The sequence below is a fragment of the Chaetodon auriga genome, chromosome 7 (assembly GCF_051107435.1).
Source record: "Chaetodon auriga isolate fChaAug3 chromosome 7, fChaAug3.hap1, whole genome shotgun sequence".
Lineage (NCBI taxonomy): Eukaryota > Metazoa > Chordata > Actinopteri > Chaetodontiformes > Chaetodontidae > Chaetodon > Chaetodon auriga.
Genome location: NC_135080.1, coordinates 26917608 through 26936954, shown reverse-complemented (window position 1 = coordinate 26936954; position 19347 = coordinate 26917608). Strand labels below are relative to the sequence as shown.

General features: G+C 40.1%; 1 protein-coding gene across 2 annotated transcripts in view; it reads left to right on the top strand.

The window, feature by feature from the left end:
• Positions 1–1873: 1873 nt before the first annotated feature.
• LOC143323674 (seizure protein 6 homolog) overlaps positions 1874–19347 on the top strand; it is a 248807-nt gene continuing 231333 nt past the window's right edge. For both annotated transcript variants that reach the window (XM_076735670.1, XM_076735669.1), the window contains exon 1: positions 1874–2321. In XM_076735670.1, coding sequence (XP_076591785.1) covers positions 2246–2321 — 76 coding nt within the window. In that variant the 5' untranslated portion in view covers positions 1874–2245. The remainder of the gene's footprint in view (positions 2322–19347) is intronic.

Genomic DNA, 19347 nt, shown 5'->3' with positions numbered 1-19347 from the left:
GAACAAATCACTCCTAGTTCATTCCATATGTAGATGGAGTGTCTGAAAAGTTCTGATGAGTTTTCCACAAGCACAACATCCCTGCATATTTTAAATCTCTGAACACACTGAAGACAGCATTAAGTCACGTGTTCCCAAATGTAAGATGTACGTGAGTATAAGAACCTCTAGATAGGGGAAACTAAACAGCCGCTCAATTAACATGTCTCAGCACAGGTGAGCAAACTCCTTGAGACTCAGCAGTTTTCACACATTTACAACAAAAGAAACATAGTTTCAGTGATCATGAGGTACACATGGACTGAGAGGACAGGTGGTTTGAAAGAGGTGCTAGGGAGACCATCTATGCCAAAGCAGAGCAGCCCTCACTAAACAGAGGAGGGAGTATAAGACACCACCTGTCCCCAGCTTATAATACTGTGTTAAAAACTATACCTCTGTGCTTTATGGAACCAGCTTGTTACGGCTCACAAGAGGGAGGAGGGATACTACCACAAGCTGCTGGGAATACCATCTCCTCTGGTAAACACACTTCAGTGATATGTCAGTAGTCATGTGACTTCTACATCTCAGGTCATGTGCTGATCATGTGACTTCCTTGTGTGTATTTCTTGCAAAAGTTACTTCCCGTCACTTAACAACCGATGATGGTGTTCGCATTTACACAAAACATCTTGGTGATTGTAACCTTTTAAAAATTGCTGACATGTGCTTTGAAGTTCAGTTGAAAATTGAATGTGATATCTAGTTTTCTGGCTGCAGTGTTCATGTTGGTGGACCAATAAATGCTTTCCAAGTGGTCAGGGCAAAGGTCACTATTTCTGTCTTGTCTGTTAGCTGCAGAAGTTACAAGTCATCTATTTCTCAATAGCAGTGAAGCACTTCATTAAACTATTCAGACAACTGACCTTATCTGGTTTAAAAGACAAGTGGATTTGCATATCATTAGTGTAGCAGTAATAGTCCCCTTTGAAATTGTTATATTAATATTATATCTGCTGTCTTCCATCTGCCCACTAAGATGGTTGCTTGTAGCTGTTGGAAAGGAATTGTGGAAAGTTAACTAGACTGGTTCATAATGCAAGCTGCAACCTTAACGTTTTGTAATATACCTGAATTTTTGTAACAGTCCACTGAGGGAGTTAAAGGGCAACTGCAGGGACGTATTGTTGCTCTTTTAGAAAGTTGGGGGATTTGCAAAAGACAGATTAAGAAAAATAGAAGATGAGATATCATGACTTTTAGCTCTTCTCATGAATCAAGCCTAAGAAAAGAGGTGTTGTTTCAACTGTATGATCATTTGGAGGCTGCAGTTCGGGGCGATGTTGAACTGTACTGGGTTCTTCTGAAAGGTGTTCATATTATTTTGTCCACCCTATTTATAGGTATAGGTTAGGTAGGCTAAATAATGCTAAATGATATAAATACCTCTCTGTGTCATGTTCAGCAGCAGAGTCAACATGTCTGTCTCTCTCAAATAATTTCAGCTAAGTGAACATCATAGCCTTCATGTAGGGAGGATTTACTGCATGACCGTTGGATTTGACTGGTTTAGTTTTAGCTAGGTACACCAGATCAACTGAGTGTATGTAGCAATATAGAACTGAAAGGCACCATTATGGGTGAGTACTTTCACTTTCACTTTGCATGCAGGGCTTTTACCTATATTTTTGCAGTGTGGTCACAAAGCAACAGAATCCCTCCACCTCTGGTGAAATGAATGGAATTCAATGGTCGCATAAAAAGAAGTATTTAGTGATGTTCAAAACACACTTTATGTACCTAAAAGCCAATTCAGGTGTAATTACGCAGATTTTAGTTGAGCATGTCCCAAACTTTGAGCTTCATTTGCTTTCCCTGTGTTCCATTGGCCAACGCTAGGAGCTGTCCGTGGTGCTGAATGCACGGCGGCGGCGGCGCTGCCCTGAGGAGGAGGCTCCCAGCACAGAGCACGGAGCGGGGCAGCAGCAGCGGCGGCGGCGGCGGCAGGAGCAGCTCCACTCACTCCAGCCTTCACTCACTGCACTCTTGACACTCAGTAATCTGGAGTCTAAAGTGAAAGCCCATCGTCTCTGTCAGTGAGTAAATTCAGCCAGTCAACCCGGGCTGAAGTCACCAGAGGAGCGCTCCGTGTGTGTACTCGGTGTTCGGCGGAGCTCTCAGTGTTTCAGTGCGCCAGAGGAAAAGTGTTGATCCCAAGGACGGTCACTACGAAAGCTCGAGGAGCGCAAAACGGGGACAAAACATGATGAATACGTTCAGAGATTATTTTCCTCTCCTGCTTCTTCTGGTGGCGGTGATGACGGACATGGGCGCTAAAGGTAAGAATTGTCGAAAATATTTACTCCACGTTTTTGAATTTCCTCCCGTGGTTAATGAGTGTTCAGAAGAGCTTTCCAGCCTTCGATCTCGTTACTCCTGAATTAGATGTTTCTGTTGTGGAATTGTGTCTTATTTTCGGCCGGGAAGCTTTCCGTTTTCACGATTTTCTTTTGTCAGTCCTTCCATGTGCTCGCACGGATCTCCAGCTTTCCTCGGAAAACACACTCCATAATGTAATGAACACATGAGCACTAACAGGGTTGTGGTATTTTTGTTATATTAAGGCTGGGTTTTTCTCATTGCAGTTAGATAATATTGCATGTGTGGGCTACATACAGTAGTACACATCCTCTACACTAGACTATTGAAGTTATCAGTCAAAACACATTTTCTAGAATAGAAATCACATTCTAATTGTAGTTACAACTTCTTATAGGATTCATATATGGTTTTGTTATCCTTGCCTCAAGTTTTCAATTTTCAAGAAGAAAAAAGAAACTCTAGGAGGCAAACGGGCTGATAAAAATGTCATTTTCCAGCCTCAGAAAAAACTAGAAGTGCTCTAAATGAATGCAGCCTATCTCCTGGTGCTCTTGTCACAATAGTGGAATGGCTGATAATGTTTTTTGCAGCCTTCCTGCATTATTCATATCCCCTGACAAAATACAGAAGGCTACAAAACATGAGTGATGTTAGAGAGTTGTCTCACTGGATAGTTGCAGAAATTTGAACAATCACTCATTATTTTCCTCTTCCTTGGACTTCAAATTAAATCCCAGGGATTTATTATTAAATCAGTTCTCACTATGTGTATTCTGTGCATTAAAACCATTACCTTAGTATCTTACACACTCCTCTCTATATTGGATGGATGACAAGAATGAACTTGTCAAGGAAAGAAGTTACCCGAAGACACACTCCTGCTCAGTCATCAGCCACTCATCTTTTAATTGAATGTGTTTGTGTAGACACAGCTGACACCCGCTGACTCCACAACCTTGGTAATTCATGTTGTGATGGATGTTTACGCTTGTGTTTGTGTTTGCATAATCACCCAGTGATGCCAAGCCATCACAAAAAAATGTGGTGACTGGCTTTATGTGTTCATTTCTGATTGCTGACGTGATAGTGAAGGTGTGCAAAAAGCACATGATTAATCATGGCATATATTGAGCTGTTTACTGTTTAGAAGTACTTAGGTGAGTTTCATACATGGTATCAGTCCTTTAAAAATGGAATGCTATAGTGAGATGTTAAGAGAGCTGTGTTCTAATTCCACACTACATACTAAGCAGATATGAGTCTGTAGGGGGTTCCCACAGGAAAATTAAGTGTACCAAATAAGGTAAGTATGTAGACTTAGGCTGATTTCGACTGCACAGTACTGTTGGTGAGCAGTATTTGCCCACATTGCAATATGAAAGGAATTTGCTTTTTTTTAGTGTTAAACTGAAGGTGGCATTCTGAAGATCCATTTACTTAGTTTTCATCTGGTATGAAACAGAAAAATATCTTGACTTCTTTTATACTAACTGCAAAACAGATCACTAGAAAAATTAATAATGTATGTGGTACTGTATACAATTAGTGTGTAGTGTACAATCAGACTGAGATGTGGGAAAAGAGAGCCACAAGCAAGATCACTAAATAAATCAATGGCTTCACTTTGCTGTTATTAGTCATAACTGAGGCGGATGGCAGAGAGATAGAAAGATTAATGGACACAAATCAAACATTCAACAAAATTTCATTCATCTTTTAATACATTGTTTTATTTTATTTGCTGATTAGTTTTCAATTTTCATTTCATTGTACACTTCTGGCGCAAAATTTCTTAATCTGTAAAGTGTAATCTGAAACAAAGTACAGGCACACAGACACATTACATGACTGAAAAAGGACCAGGGAGAAGAAAAATGGATGCCACTTTTGACACTGTAAAAAAGGATTTTATCAGCTGTAGCTAATGAGCTATAAATAAGAACAACTTTTGGGTGGGTTCACAGGTTGTGAAAAAGCTCTCTGGCTGGTGAGTGATTAATAGTCATGTCATGACTGTTTGCTCCACAATGGTGGAACGAGCTTCCCATTGACATCAGGACAGCAGAAAGTCTATGCATCTTCCTGAAACTGAAAACTCTGTTCAGGCTGCATAAAGGTTCAAGCTTCCCATTGCCTATTGCTGAATATTTCTAAATCTAGTACTTGAAGCAATTCAGCATGCAATGTTTGGGTACTGTAAGTCTCTTTGAATGTCAGCTGAATAAATATAATGTAAGAAAAAATGAATGAATTAATCATGGTCTTAAACCAATAGCAAAAATCAGTTAGTGAGTGTATAATGTTACAAAGTCACCATTAAAGGGTTTGTTTCTTCATAATATACCCAGTCTGCAGTAAGAAATGTTAAATTGTTAATGCACTGTGGTTCAGGTCAGAGGTCAAAGCGTCCACTGTAGGGGTCTCCCTGATGAACCAAAGAGCAAAAAGACAATAACAACTCTTGCTGTTGATGCAAAACACCAGCCACAACCTGACAACCCTAAGATAAATTTTCTTAAAGGATAGTTGCTCATACAAGCTTTGAAACTGTTGCTTGCTGTAATCATTCTTCCTGCTCATACTGGCCATTAAGAGATCCCTCTCTAATGTGCTTCCAGTGCAAGTGGTGGGGACAAAAATGCATTCTAAAGTTTATCTGAAGTTAATATGAGGCTTCAGCAGTCTGAGTCAGTGAAGCCAATAGATATCTTCAAAAATTATATTTTTGACTTTTAGTATCAAATTTCCTCTTGATGCTGTTATGCATCCACTGCAGCTCAGTTCAGTGTCTGTGGAAACACGAAGAGGGAATTGTATTAATAACTATGCTACAAAATATATAATAAGATTAATCATTAATGGCTGCATTAAATACAACTTGTAAACCCTTTATACCCCTGTAAAAGGTATAGTTATTGGAAAGGGGCTCCCAAAAGTTTAATATCACTCAAAACTAAATAAGAAATATGGATAGTCTGTTAATACTTTTAGCAACGCTTTGTTTGAAGATTTGTGCACGGACAAGGCCCTAATGCTATGACGCCAAGTGTTGCTTTCTACACTGTATCACTGAAGACATATAATCCTTAAACTAAGTGAGACATTCAGAACCCTGATGTTGTGTGTTTACAGCTGCACTAGTACATCCAACTGAAATGTTTTCTCTGCCGTGTGTATCATTTTAGGCCTATTTTCACAGAACCAAACCTGGCATGTTTGGTATCACTGGAAACTTTGGGAACTTGACAAAAATGTAAAAAGTCATTCTTTGGGTTTGAACAGTGCTTGGCAGCACAACTTTTAACGATCTACCTCTAAGTGGCTGTGTTAAGATTTAACCAGCTGAGGCACTGTGCCCCAGCTTTTCACATTTTTTAACATCAGACCTCTCTAATCCATATTAAGCATAATGTTCTAAAGTATCTAATCTGTAACTTGTTCATGTTTTGTGCATGTAGATCTGCTCACTGTTCAGTGTTCATCTATCATTAGCAGTGTTAAGATATTCAGCTTCATGAGATGCTATTCTTGCTCTAATAGACAAGTATCACCCACGGCAAGTGATACTTCACATTAACAATGCCATCCTTCAGCCTGCCCCCTGATTAGCCTGTAATCAGCAGTGCCAGGACCCTGCAGCCTCTTTGTCTGGCTGCCACCTCTTGCAATGATACTGATTCAAAGCTCCTCACTGTCACTGATGCACAGAACAGTGTGTTCTTCTCTTGTATAAAATAAACCTAGCATGAAATAAATGAAATGTCTTTGGGAAGCAAGGCAAAGTGAAGCAAAATGGCAGAGGTTACAGAGACTGTCCTTTTTTGGATCACTACTCGCTTCAGGGTGATGGTCTGTGGCTGACCTTGACCTCTGACCTTTCTGGAAGGCAGATAGTTTCCCTGCAGGGATCTGTAACATACAGTTCTGCGTTATGCTTCATCCCATGTATTACAAATCACAAATACTTTATCTTACATATGGCCATCTTCCAAATCATGTCAGAGTGTTTTAAATTTTAAATGTCTTTGTTTTTCAACTTTCCAGGCAGCCATGTGTTACCATTCATTTCTGTATGGAATGAAAATCAGTTTGTACAGACAGAAAACCTCACAGTGATCTTTAATTGTGCTGTATTAACACAGCATGATAATGCGTACATGATAATGTACAGCTACACATCAGTAAGGAAACAGACACACAAGCAGACATGATGTTCACTGCGATGGATATCAACTCAGGTTTATCCAATTAATGGCAATTAATGGTTAAATGGAAGGTTCGAAAACTTGATTTATGGACCTGATTAACATACAATGGGCCCCTGAGTTGTTGTTTTGACCACACAGCAAACTACACATGGCATCAAAATGATATTTTGCCTTGGTACCACCCAACAGGGTTCAGTATCTGCCCCCAGGTTTGCTATATGTTAACTAGTTTTTGCTAATTTGATCATACTCTCCTCTATTCTTTCACACTCACATATTTGTCATGTGTTGAAGTCCTGTGGTTGTACAGGGGAAAAAATGCAAATGTAATAGCTATCAGAGTGAGGCCATGTCTCAAGTCTGAGTCCGTAGTGAGGTGAAAATATTGCAGTTTCAGCTTTAGGTCAGTTTCAGCTCGGAGCTCAGATCCATGAGCAATCGGTCTTGTTTCTACTTAACGGTTTACCCTAGCTGCTACACTCACTGCTGATTGCAGCTCTGTTATTCATCAGTTAGGCTCTCTCTCTGGTTAAAGCAGTCTGTGCTGTCTGACAGCAGGCATTGAGCGGCTTGGAAAGTTATGGTGGACCTGAAATAGGAGCTGTTTTGATGATGTCCCTGAGGTTTTGGGGTCAGGCATTCTGTCTTTTTTACTTGAGATTACTACTCAGATAAATATGTTGGCCCTGGCTGACCCGGAGCAAGCAATGCCCCTGCAGTCCCACCCCCAGGGCCTGCTTGCATTGCCACTGCCTGTCATCATTGTCAGTGCTCTGCTGGGAGAGATGCCTCAAACTAATGGCTGCTGCAAGGCTCAGTGGGCTAAGGGGGCTTTATTTTAGGACAAGAACAGCAACAACTGAGTAGAACAAATACACATACACACATCACTGTCTTCTGATTCTGAGGGAACAGGCTTTTTTACTTTGTTTGCCAAAGTAAGGAATGTATTGTTACACAACCTGAACACACACGTTGGTTAGTCTCTGTGTTAAAACATCACTTTTCTTTTTACATTTGTCACCACACTACCATTATATTATTATATGATCATTTTTCTCTGAGCGGAAGCAGTATGCTCTTGGGTTTCACATGTGGGTTTTTAAAGCGTGGGAGGTGCAAGGTTTTTGTCAAGACTAACGGCTAAACACCAATGTCAGTCTACAATTTTACCAAGCAACTGGATAGGACAGTTTTGGAGACGTTAAAAGCAGGGCTGGATTAACCCACTTTCGCCCAGGGGCAAAAATGTGCTGTGAACCCCTACTGACTCCCCTGTTTTTTCACTGTGAATTATGTATTAGTTAGTAATTGCTTTGTTATAGCTTGTTAAAGCACTTTTTTTTTTTTTTTTTTATATTAGAATGCAACATCAACGTACAATAGAAACTCAATAATGAAGTTAGTGATATTCGACAAAACAGGGCCCAAGGACTCTGTAATAATGCAGGTGTTGTCTCAAAGCCCATATGATTTTAGCGTATAACGTACTTTAGTGCTGCATATAGAAAATAAATTTTCCATTAATGAGATTGTAACAAACTAATTTCCTCACAGTGTCAGGGTAGGTGCCTGCTTTACCTTTGTAATCCAGCCCTGGTTGGACGGTATATTTCTTCACTTTGATAGAGCTACGCTAGCAGTGTCCCCTGGCTTATAGGCTTCATGTGCTAACCAAGGCTAAATACATCCTTGATGTTGTTGAATGTTTCCAGGATTCCCAGTGCAACCTACATCCAACATGCCATAAACATTTTTGACTCGCCACTGGAGAAGAATGGTGACGTATCAAATTAATTACAAAATCTTTTGTTTAGGTTTCATTTAGTCAATTAGCAGTTCAAACATATTTTTTGTAAATTTTATGTTTGTACATGCAAATGGGAAAGTGCAAAGGGGCCCTGAACGACACAGGCCCTGAAGGCTCCAGATTACTTATGCAGCAAGTCTTTTTTGATAAATCTAGAAATCTAGTTTAAGGATCAGAAATAGTTAGTATTATGCCTATATAGTGACATTCTGGACTAAATCAGCTTTCAGTCAAATTAACTGGGTTAATCTAAATGCTGTCTATAAGCCTCCTTCACACTGCCAGAAATATAACTCTTGTTGCTCTTTGGTTCTGTATATTTACGTGTTTCCTGTAAAAACAGGAAGCCTTGGAGTGACTTGTTGTAGATATTGATTGTCATTTCCAGTAGCCAATAGTGCTGAATGTGCATTATGTCTCCCTGCCATGCAGCTAGTGGTCCTATTAACAGTTGGTGGCTGCTTGATAGATCAGAGGACATCACAAAAAACACCTAAACTCTCCAATGAGAGAATGGAAGCAGAACAACACTTGGCAGGTATGATTTGGTCCAAAGAATAAATACAAGCAATCCAGATTGTTACTCCACCATCAGCAAGATAGGCAAATTTTTATTATGCTGCCTTGCAATGCAGCATGCGAGAGGGAATCCTCACATCTTTTTTGTTTTTAATTATGTTTTTGGGCTTTTTAGCCTTTACGATAGCGACAGCTGAAGGCACGACAGGAAAGGGGGCAGAGAGAGGGGACGACATGCAGCAAATGAGCCGCAGGTGGGAGTCAAACCTGTGGCCACTGCAGAGGACTGACAGCCTCAATACATGGGGTGCACACACCAACTGAGCTATAGGGGCGCCTGGATCCTCACATCTCAACATAATAAAAACCAAATACAGATCTCATCTGTCACATACTCGTCTTACATTCACCTGTCAAAGATCACCACAGAGACATTTGACTCAGCAGTTGACCTGTGGGTGGAGACAACTAATTAAATGCTGAACCAGAACTGGGAAGTGCCTCGTCATCATCACATCACCATGTAGGATGCTGAAGAGGACAGTGAGGGAGACACAGAGGAGAGCCACAAGGAAGACTGCATTAATTGAGACACATTGCATGGTAATAATTGGCCAAACACCATCTTCTGGTACTTACCTGACAAAAAAAAAAGTTCTGTGCACTCCTGTTTATTTTCATCATAAGACTTGCTAGTAGATGTATTTTATCACACTTCATTACACTGGAGAGAAACTCTTTCAGAGGAAGTAGCCCTGGCTTTTGATTAGAGTCTTACCATTACAGAATTTGATGATTTTACAGCACATTTACTGTAAGCATTGAACCAAAATTTCAGTCATTTTTTCATCATAGAATGAAACCTTCAATGAAAAACAGCAAGCTGTTTTCATATGCAAAGGAGAATTGGTCACTTTCACTTGGCCACTTCAAATATTAACATCAGACATGTATTCGCATGTCACTTTATGTGCTGTAAACAATATACCTGGGTTTGAGCTGTAGGCCTGTTTCAAAGATTCTCTCTATTCTGATTAAAAATGAAACTTGAAATCCTCTTTTCCACAGCTTGAGAAGATAATTTTTGCACAGTAATTTTTGCATCATCTTCAGATTAAAGTCACCATGGTGCCTCTCCTCTCTCCAAACACATACACACACATGCGCAACCTGTTCCCACCCCCTTCATCATCCCTGCCACGGCAGAAAAGCAATTTGTTCTTGGTGTCACTGATCTGATGCAATCAGCGCTGCTTCACGCTTTTGAATAAGGAAAAGACAGTGGGAAAGGACACTGTGTTTAATTACAAGACGCACTTTTGTGAATGTGACGATCATATAATTTGGGATGGAGGATTGTAAGGTTGCGTGTTCAACACCTGCTTTCCGATTACTGCTGATTAACCTATCCAAACTTGCCCGTTGCTCTCATCAAGGGCTATTCAGGGTGCCGAGGCTGCGTTCTCATTCTAATTGTCTCAGAGCCTTTTCCTCTTTGAAGAGCTCAATTGGAAATGAGTGTTATCAAAATTCAGCACTACTCCCTCTCACAGGAAATGGGGGCGATGGGTTCTTTACACACAGCTCCTGACACCTCCTGAGAGGAGCTGAGGGGGTGGAGGGGTGGAGCACTCTCATTTTCCCTTTTCTCCATCTATCCCCTTCTTTGCATAACAGTGCCTCTGAAGCGAGCGGCATGCTTGTGAAGTGTTTACCCTCATCTCTGTCAGTCAAAGCTGGTTTCCTGAAGGCTGCATTCATCTGCTTTACAATATCTCTGTCTCCTCCCGTGTTTGAGATTTCTCATGACAGAGCCTCTCTGAGTTAAATTAGAGAAGATGCAAATGGGATGTGATATGCTTTGAACTGCACCTGCTTTATGTGTCACCATCACATCCCACATCCTGTCATCTTTGAACATCGCTTCAGCTCTCCGATGTATTCTGTTCTTTGAATAACACTCCATGACGCAAGCTGAATGTCTCTCATTTGGTTCTAAATCTGACAATAGAACAGTGTCTAAATCCAATTCTGATTACAGATGCACTTAATTCTCACAATAATTCCCAAGTTCCCAGCTGCTGTGTTAATACTTAGCACAGTCTAATTGATGGCTGTCATGTTGCAGCTGTCAGTCAACATCACACCCAGGGCACCTGGGGATATTTCTTATAAATCAATGGCCAATCTGAGCTATGTTGGGCTTGATGTCCTGCCTCAGCCTAAGCAGTGCTCTGCTATAAAATATCAATGAATCATTGCACTCACATGGCCTGTAACTGCCACTGATTGGCAGTGAGGATTTGGTGGATGGTGGTCAGCAGGAGGTGATCAACAAAATATTCTCAATATATCAAATCATACACTCAATTTCATAACACTTCATGGTAACCCCTTACCTTTATAAAAGGATTTAAAGTCTCGTAGCGTACACCACTGAGGCACAATTTGTAACAGTAAAAGTCTACAGTCATGCATGCATCTGTAAAAGACTGTGCTGCACAAGTTACTATAACTGATCCTGAGGGGGGCATGAGTATCCAATACGTGGTGGTTTATAATGGTTGGTTTCTGGAGCTCTGTGCCAAACGGTTTGGGGGAAGGTAGCCCATTATTCCCACGAATTTTGCTCATATTAGACAACAAACACCACACAACGTCCAGTGCCAACATTCTATGTCTATGCTGGAAGTATAGGACAAAAGTCCTTTTTATGGTAAGGTGGAAAGTAAGGGTGTGGAGGTCCAGCAGGGTCTCATGCCGATCCACAGGGCTCAAGGATAATGTGCCAATGTGATGGTTTGTCTCGCCTAGGCATGAAAGGTACATGGTATTGTATTGTTGTGGATTATATTTTAAGGTGTCATGCTGAACCACATTTACAACCACTAGCATATCATCGGTTGTAGATCTTTTGTATTGGACTGCATAACACTAAGGAGTATATCTTTTCTGATGACTCTGGTCAAGTTTTCATTATAGGTGTGTTTATTAATTGTCTGTTTATACACAGCTTAGAAATACTGCTAGGAGGTGTAAATGGTTCTGAATATAGGCTGGTGTTAAAATAAAACAAAGGTCTTTGATCCAATGTGAGAAAGATATTTCACTCCTGCTGTGATGAAACGGTGCATGTAGCAGCTACAGAAGCTGTCTCAGCTCTCCTCGTGGCTCTATATTTACACACTCTCTTAGTGATGGAGCAGACTGTCATCTGATCGTCTATTCACTGTCAAAGTGTTACTTGGAAAAAAGCAACACAGCACACCAGCTTTGACAAGCTACGTTTGTAATCGGCATCAACTGCTCCTCATTTCCCCCGACGATGTCTCATTTCCTCCTCTGTCAACATCTCCTCTGTCCTTCTCTGCTTATTTTCAGCCACTGCTGCTGACTGCTGTACAGCCTCCAAGTTCTCTTGGAGTTCCACAGCTGCATTGATCCAGCAGCAGTGGCGCAGAACCAGTGTTTGTACAGAGAATAGGGCCTGTCCACTCTCCTCTCATGCACTGGCAGACTGTATACACCTGTCTAATTGAGGCTGGCGTCTGCTGTGCATACAGAGCCAAGGGCCTCTCGACAATGATTAGGACTCTGACAGGCTTGGCTCTCTTTTAGACTGCCGCTTCACATCCGCAGAGCGGTTTGGGTGAGGGAGGGGAGGAGGATCATAGTTTGATGCTCAGTGGCAGCAAAAAAAAAAGTTGCTCATTTTGTCTCTGTACATAGAAGTCCAAGTCTGTGAGGAAGAGAAAATGATAAACAACACTTGTCAGTAAAGGCTGTGATTTTAACCCTTGTTTCATGTCCTCTTCTTTGGATCCATATTCCAGTGATAAACAGGGTTGCCCAGGGGAACTGACCGTATTCAGCTGAAATGTTGCCAGGGAAAGCCAGAATTTGGTAAGGGAGGAAGATGAGAACAAATGAATGGTATGTGATAAATGATAGAAAAACTAAAACAAAAAACAGCAACACTACATTATTTTTTATTTAGTGATGACTATGTATGGGTAAACTGTTGAGCAAGGTTCTGTTAGAGGGCTGCATCTTCTTTTAATATACTTATCCTCCTCAGGGACAGGGATGAAGGTACCAAGCAAAAGGGTTTATGGGAAAGGGATTCTCAATTTTCAGATACACATATACTACAGTTGTGTTACTTTAGGTGTCCAGGTCTTTGAAAGTCGAAGTCCTGTTAATTGTCTGCATATTATAAACAGTGTAAGGGCACTGACAGGTTTCTGCATGGCTGAAAGATGAAAGTCTCCCGGTTTGATCATCAGTACATCTGATGAACATCTGTTTTCGAAAATATATGTTTTTTTTTTGGCAGTCAATGTACCACTAACAGTGAGCTGAAGTTTAAGATTATACATTTTAAAACGTATAATCACATACTAATTATTGTAATTCACTTGGATTCTGGTAGAACATGACATGAATACAACTATTGCTCTGAAATTGCTACATGCCCACCACCAACCAGCAGACAGACAAAGTTAGAGACTAACTTGTAAACATAGTGGAACATCAGCGGCGTAACAGCCACAGCTCAAAGGAGAGTGAATATTCGACTTATATTCGTTGAATGCAAACAAAGTGAACTCCAAAGAAATCTTAATGTTTCTGTGTGTCTGTGGGATATGTAGATAGGCACTGTTTGTGAACATATAGTATCAATTCTATAAGGTGAGAGGTTCAGCTTGATGTCCTGCCCTCCTACCAGTGAATGTAATGCAGGCAGCAATTACTTTCCCCCCGGAGTGTATTTGGCAAAATGAATTAAGACCAGTGGTATAAGTGTTTGTAGGACACAGATTTCCCCTGTTGAGTTCATTGACACTTGGTGGGATTTTTCTGTTGTTATTATTATTATTGTTACTTTTGTATATGCACTATATGATAGTGTTTCTACTATATAACCATTTTCAATTTCTCTGTCATTTTGAAGGTGGATTCAGATTGTAAACAGTTGTTTTTTGAACCTTTTATTACAACATAGACCCTGTTTTTCGAATACCAGATCTGGTAGGATACATTTCCTATACATCTGATAAATTCAGCAGAACACAGATAGTATGTATTTAAGCACTGTGGAATGGTGACATCTGTGAGGCCCATGGGCTTGCTTTTTCTCTGTAACGGTCTCATTAGTACAATATGCACTACAGATGATCACAGCCACACTCTTGCTCCTTTACACTAAGCCAAGCCTTTTGCTTTAAACTGAGAATGATAAGAAAGCTGAGAATCTCACACGCTGCTGTTGCAAAACAATGCCATATGAAGGGGAGAACGGAGCAGAATCTACTCTGACGAGGAACATGTCAGAGTAGATTCTGCTCTGTTCTCTTTAATGCTCTCATTTTGCCACTTCAGCTACTTTTCTCTCCGTAGATATTAGAACGATTATTCATTCAGCAGTTGAATGTGTTGACAGCTAGATGGGTTTGTGTTATGGGGGGTAATAAATTACATTGTGTACATTAATGATGTTTTTACAATGGTGGTTTTATCATTTTAAAGTACAACTCCATAAATTCAGTGAAAAATCGTACCACGAAAGACAGTTTCAGGAGAAATATGTATTAATCGCTTTCAGTGAAACGAAGGATGGTTGTAGGCTTGAGAGCTGGGTGCTGCACATATAGTGAACTGACCAACTAAAATGCGACTATCTCTACATCCAGGGCTCCCATTCTTGCAGCAACAAACATAAAACATGCAAATGCAGAGCAGAGACACGCAGTTCTGTCAGAAGAAATCAGCTACATCATTATTTACCTTTAGAGTTGTCAGGTGAGGCACAGAGCAGCTCCTAGAGCTAAACAAATGGCCAGCTAAGGCTTAGCATTGCAAATCTACAAAAGTAAGACAAATGCTGAAGTGTGTGAGGAGTGCAGACTTTCTCAAAGAGTTTTCTTACATAACAGTAATTTTAACAGCATTTTGTCTTTTGTTTTCTTCGTCTTTTTGAACTTGTGCCTTTTACATTCATCTCTTACTGTATGAGAGTATATTGACAGCAAATTATATGAGCAAGCATAAAGCAAATTTGGACACTACTGAGTAGGGTTATAACATTATCAAAAACTCATGGTACGATAGATAAGCAGTGCTTGGCTTGCATGCAAAGGATGATGGGAGTCTGTCTTCTTGACTACTATGATTGCGTCCGCTGCTGTTTAAACAAAAACATTCCAATACAATACAATACAATACAATATCTTCAACACAAAAATATAAACAATATCTCCAAAAAGGAAAATAACCATGTAACATCACAGTAGATGGTGTCACAGCCCCACGACAGCATCAACATTTCTATCGCAACATTTAACATATTGTTACATCCCTATTACTTAGTCTGCAAGTCAACCTTTGAGAGTGCATTTCAAAGAGTGGAATCAGATTTGTTTTGGCAGTCTGAATCCTATTCAGACTCAGACAAACAGTGTCATCTGTTCAGTTTGTCCTGTTTTTCAATGCATCTGTACTCCTTACAGATGACAGCTGAAGAAAACTCAGAGATTAAATCCAGAAATGAGAGCGCATGATCAGGATTGCATGTTCAAATCTGATTCTGTTCTTACAAACCTTTGCCTGTCCTCTCAAACATGGACTTACTGAGTAGTGATCAGAATTAGTTTTGTACTCTCTCTCAAATAAGCTTGTGGTGTAGTGTTGCAGGGCAATGAGTCATTTTTGAACAGCCCTATGTAAAAATTGGCAGTATTAGTCATGCTGTATTCTTGAGAAAGGCTTAATTATGTACGAAGGAAATGCTGCAGGCTGCAGGGGGTACTGTGTGCTCTGAATGGCTGGCGGAAGCAAGGAGGACTGAGTTAGATTGCTCTGCTTCCCTACAGTAACTGGCACCTGTTTCCATAAAGGCTGCTATTCAAACTCCCACATTGCAAATAACAGGCTGGCACATTTCTGCCTGTGAGTGTGGCAATTATACTCTGTATGAGCAACAGGATGGAGAACAAAACATGGTGACAAAAATGGCTGTACAGAAGGAACAATGTCAAGAAAGAAGTGTGTCTCAGCAAATGATTTTTTGATGTGCACATTAATGAGGCCTGAAATATTCCGACTTTGACTGCTAATTATTGTTGATCAGGAATTGCAATAATACAGTTTGACATATATATTCAAAAACTTTGAGAAGAATATTTTAAAACTTTAGAAGATTACGTTAAAACTGTTTTTGTAGCTCAGTAACCTACCACTTTATATTAGGGTAAACACTGTATTTTTATATTTTATGTATATATGTCATTTATTTTTGCTATGCTTGTTGAAAATGAGACTTGGACATTTCTACACTAACTTCTACACTGTTGCCATTTTTCTTGAAAAAGAGCTAAACATTGTCCGCTTCACCCAAAAAATTTCAAGGGGCATAAATTCCTATAAAAAGACTATATCCATAATGTAAATATATTTAGAATTTACAAGAAAACCACAGATGAAAAGAACCTGCCAACATTGTAATAGCTGTATTTTCAATGAGACCGTGCTAACATCAGATAGCAGAGTCTGCTCCATTAGCTATTATTATTATTATTATTATTAGTAGTAGTAGTAGTACTATTAGTATTAGTATTATCATGTTGTTGTTGCTGTGAGAATAATCATTGGAATTATCTTTCAGTGGTGGTAAAAACTCAGCTCACTCCCATAAGATTCACAAAGCTCTACTTTACCAATAGTAAATATGATGCTATACTATCACATGTCACGAGAGCTAGCTGGGTGAGAGCTGGGACTCACTGGGAAAAACATGGTGGTACTAGCCCTTTTGTGTCTGTGATTGGAATTCTGGGATTAAGATGGGGACAAGATGGCAAAATCTGTGGGCTGCACATAGTGTGAGCAATTGACTGAGAGAACTGAGATGCTGCATCAAATACATCAGAATGAGTAGTTCATTGTCTCTATAGCAGCTACTTTAGGAGATGCTGAAGATGGACGACGTGTATATATGGGATTACATCCCCTGTAGAGCATCCTGTCATGGACAAGGCTGATGCACAGCCCTGGATGTGTCCTGATGGCCCCGGATCAGCTGTTAAGGTTTCTAAACTAGCTTCCCTAATGACGCTTCTTACTGGCACAACATCAATGCCAGACCAAAAGCATCCAACGTAGCCAGGATTGATCTGATGTGATGATCTGCTGTTGTCTGCCATAAAAGCAAATCCAGCAAGAAATCAAATAAGAGAGCACCAATGCTCACTCCATCACCCAAATTTTCACTGCAAAATGGGTATGACCCACTGACTCTGAACAGCTATTACAAATACAAATAATAACTGTGTTGAAGCCGGGAATACTAATCACACTGCTAGTATTAAGGATGGCTAAAACCCAGGAAATCGCCCCAAAGCCACTGCTAGGCCAAAGCCCAGAGGAAACATTGCTAACTCCACACCTGATAAGCCAGTCACCGTTTTGACTAGGAACTCTATAAACGAGCATGTAAGAATGGCAAAGACAATCAAACCATGACTGACACAGCTGTCAGGGAGCTAATAGGACTGTTGCCAGCTACCCTCCAAACATCTCTCGCCCGCTCAGTGCCAACTTATGTCATGCTCTTGGCATAATGTACCAAAACAATAATGCTTCACATCATCCAAGGTATTCAGAGGATTCCTAGGTCCCAAACAGGGATACAGCTCCCCCTTAACCCCTTCTCATTGCATTCACCAGGGACCCAACATTACCCCTACCCACCTCCACCACAATCAGTAACCACTTCCTTAAACATACTGTTGATCTCAGCTGTTGGCATGGTCAAACACATGATAGCAATCAGGAAGCCACTCATCAGCATGGTGACACTCTGGGTTTGGTAATAACAAATAAGTTAAACACTGACAATGTTTCAGTATTAGAATGTGATTCCTAGATGGCAAGACTGAAGACTCTGTAATATTATGAAATCATTTGAGTCACATGGCTATGACAGGGTTAAAAATGTCAACAATACCTTTTCATCTGTTTTAGATACTTTTGTTCAACTAAAGGTTAAAAGGGAGTCAACTGACAGAATCTCCCCATGGTTAAACAGCAGCAGTGTTAATGAAATTAAGCAAATCTGTCGAGCAGCTGAAAGAAAAAGGAGGAAAACTGAACTCACAGTTCACTGTAATATATACAAAGAAGCCATGACTGTCTATAGCAAAACAACATGTCTGTCAAGAAAATGTTATTTTTAAGATTATTACAGAGAATGCTCAACATTCTAGAATACTATTCTTCTGTATTGACCAGCTACTCAACGCTGTCCACACCCAGCTGCAGTTCTCTGCACCAGATTACGAAGAATGTGCTTCATTCTTCAATAACAAAATAACTTCACTTAGAGCCAGCCTCCAAGCACCACAATCTGAAAATCATCTTTTATATGTTTGCAGACCAAACATTCCCAACACAAGGTCAACTTACTTTTTTAAAGAGTGCTCCACTGTATCACACACACTTCATTAGCAGAAGGAATTCACTCAGATCTGTTGAAATGTACTCCGTAACTGCTATGATTTTAACGACACCACTTTTAGGACTATCACCTTTGAAGTCAACAAAATTAAATACCAGTTTGACTGAACTGTTTCTTCAATCCATTGGGGTCAGCGTCACATGGGGTTTCATTGTTGTTACTTTGTTTTGTGAAAATATGCAGCAAATCATCTCACAATATTTGCCCCTACAACATGATTTTGTGAAGAAGTCATAAAAAACAGTTGCTGCCTATTTTTTTGGGCCCAACAAATCTTAAGTTTGGTCTGTTTTGTTAAATGACCAGCAATAATATTAAGTATACATGATAAGTAGCAAATGTATGAAAATGTGTCCAATCCCTGGTATGGTCCTTTAACATTAACAGTTAACTTGTTTCTTTGGCTATAAACAACATTGTTATTGCTACAATAAAGTTATGAATTATCTTGAGGGAATAATGTCACAATATCTAAAGCAGACACAAAACCAAAAAAATAACACAGTTCTTTGTCACATGAAAATAACCCAACCCAACAATATAGTCCAGTCACGCTAACTTCTCTCAGGAGTATCATCATTGTAAATATGCCTGACAGAAGCCAAGAAAACCATCATTACCACAAAAAAATGTAGTGAAGCTGATGGCGTGGATAAAAACAAGACAATTCCTTCTTGACAGTTGCAATGCTTTTGAACACCTACTCACTCGACCGGTGCTGCTGCCCCCATCATGAGTTATTCTGTCTCATTCTATCCACAGAGATACTGGCTTTTCATACATTGATTGAAAGCCTCATTCTCAAAGTAGCTGATGCTGAACGGCTGACACTATAGCTAGTAATGGCTTCTGCTCCATAGTGCAGACGGAAGGTGCTTTCAGTGTCATTCTTCTCAACCCTTGCATCTGTAGCCCCCACAAATTACACTAAG